General features: G+C 42.7%; 1 protein-coding gene across 1 annotated transcript; it reads left to right on the top strand.

The window, feature by feature from the left end:
* Positions 1-1109: 1109 nt before the first annotated feature.
* Positions 1110-2261, top strand: LOC104618338 (amyloid beta A4 precursor protein-binding family A member 1-like; the record flags this gene model as incomplete). Its single annotated transcript, XM_010283906.1, has 1 exon — positions 1110-2261. A coding segment is annotated over exon 1 (1152 nt), but the record flags the coding sequence as incomplete, so codon positions are not given.
* Between the last annotated feature and the right edge of the window lie 365 nt (positions 2262-2626).

Below are 2626 nucleotides of genomic sequence, written 5' to 3'. Positions count from 1 at the left end.
AAATCCCATCTTTTAACCCCTCCATATACAGACTCTCTGCCTGAGTTCACTAAATTTGATTCAAGTTCTATTACATGTGTTGATTTTTAAATTATTAATGTATCTGAAATATTTTATAGCATCTTTTTATAGCATCATTTTATATATCAAAATATATCATAGATATATATCATAATTATAATTGTTGGCAGACCTCTGTTGTAATTATGTCATCATGTGAGATTTTTTTACTCTGAGCAGAATGCATTTGGTAAAACTAAAATGTATCACTAGTCTCAATGTGGCAAGGGTCACAGTTATGAATATTTGTAATGTCTATTCCCTGTTTTAGGAAAGGCATTTGGGGCAGAAGTAATTTTGCATAATTTTAGATGTATTTCATGAAGATGTCTATACTGGAGCTAGCTATCTTATGCTTCTCTAGGGAAGAGAAACGGGCACTTTGCATTGCACCCTAAAAGTGTATTTTTCTCTCCATTGACTAAAAGGTGCCCTAGGATGAGGATCTCGGTTGAAGATATCATGTTGGAAATGTCTAGTCTGCAAAGGTATCATATATCTGACCAATTGCAGACTACTGCAATGGGATAAAATCTCTTTGTCATTTTACACTGCCACATCCTACCACAATATCTCTACCACAGTTGAGCCCCTGGTGTAAATTAGTTGCTTTGATGTGCATCTTGTCTGCATTGTCTAGATGTCTGTCCAGTCGATAGAAGCACCTCTTGGACTGGTCTGAGATAGTGCATTCTTTCCCAGAGAATTTGTCCATAAAACTGTAAACTGCAGTTCTCAAAGGAATTGTGGTCCCATCTCTGAACGAATGGTGCTGGTAGAAATCAATTTGCATTGGAAGGTCACGCTGTTGTGCTGGTTGTCCTCTGACTTCAGAGCTGATGAAGCCAAAACTTTGTTGAAGAAGCAAGGGTGCCTTTTGCTACTCTGGGTTTGTTTGTTGACTCCACATTGTGGGGCTTATTTGTTTGACTGTTTTGTTTGTGGTTGTGTTTGTTGTTTTTTTTTAATAACATCACTCTCTTAATTTCTTTCCAGTCTTGGTAGACAAAATGTCTATAGAATAAGTGGCCTACACACCAGAACTTTCCATGAACCATTCAGTCATACTGTTTGAGGCAAAGGTGAATGAAGAGCCAGCAAATGAAGATATGAATGAATCAGTGGAAACTGACTTGGAGCACTCGCAAGTAGAAGAGGAACGACAGTCTGTGATCTGCTATTCAAGGCACAGAAACAGCAACCAAGGGGTACCATCTGGGCAGAAAGAGGAAGGTATGCTAGCTCGATCAGCCAGCACTGAGAGTGATTTCCACAATCACATGGACATGGTGGAAGGGAATGTTATAGCCACAGCAGAGGATGGCTATGATGTAGATATAGTACAGGAAAATGAGGATGAGAGTACATATGCAGTGCAGTACAGGCCTGAGTCTGAGGAGTATGCAGAAAATGCTGAAGCAGAGCACACTGAGGCTGTTCATAATCGAACACTGCCTGATCATGTACATTTCCATTCCATTGAACATGAGGAAGCAATGAATGCAGCGTACTCAGGTTATGTCTACGCTCATCAGCCCCTCCACCAAGGAGAGGATGAGCGGTATGCTGAACCCTATGCTGACTATAGGCAGCAGGAGCATGTGTATGAGGAGATAGGGGATGTGCTGGACCTTGATGTTAGGGAGGGACTTCACCTCTATGAGTGGGAAAGGGAGGAAGCTGACAACTATCGCAAGGAAGCTCTTGGTGCCCGCCTTCACCATTATGATGAACGATCTGATGGAGAGTCGGACAGCCCTGAGAAAGAGGCAGAGTTTGCTCCATATCCAAGAATGAACAGCTATGAACAAGAGGAAGATATTGATCAGATTGTGGCAGAGGTGAAACAGAGTATGAGCTCTCAGAGCTTGGGCAAGGCTGCTGAAGACATGCTAGAGGCAGAGCAGAGCTTAGAGCATGCACATACTCTCCCTGGCAGGGGACACAAAAGCAATGGTCAACTGTCAGCTGGCTCTAGGGCCACAGCCAACTCAGGAGAGTCAGTACAGAGGTGCAGAAAGGAAAAAAGGGATGCAATATCACTGGCCATCAAAGATATTAAAGAAGCTATTGAGGAAGTGAAGACAAGGACTGTTCGTTCTCCTTATACCCCTGATGAACCAAAAGAACCTATTTGGGTGATGAGGCAGGACATTAGCCCAACCAGGGACTGTGATGATCAGAGGCCACTAGATGGACATGTAAGTATACAGAGCTATAGGCTCACATGTTACAATTAAAGGAACAGGGACCATATAATACACATTACAGTGAAATTGAGAGGGTGTGACTCATTTTATTCCTCAGTAAAGTATGTAATGCTGTATCTATTTGTTGTGGTTTAACCCCAGCCGGCAACTAAGCACCACACAGCCGCTTGCTCACTCCCCCCTGGTGGGATGGAAGGGAGAATCAGAAGGGTAAAAGGGAGAAAACGCATGGGTTGAGATAAAGACAGTTTAATAGGTAAAGCAAAAGCTGCACATGCAAGCAAAGCAAAACAAGGAATTCATTCACTGCTTCCCATCGGCAGGCACGTGTTCAGCCATCTCTAGGGAAGCAGGGC

The sequence above is a fragment of the Phaethon lepturus genome, unplaced genomic scaffold, assembly GCF_000687285.1.
Source record: "Phaethon lepturus isolate BGI_N335 unplaced genomic scaffold, ASM68728v1 scaffold54243, whole genome shotgun sequence".
Taxonomy (NCBI): Eukaryota; Metazoa; Chordata; class Aves; order Phaethontiformes; family Phaethontidae; genus Phaethon; species Phaethon lepturus.
The sequence above is the reverse complement of the archived record's forward strand: the minus strand, read 5'-3'. Positions and strand labels throughout refer to the sequence as shown.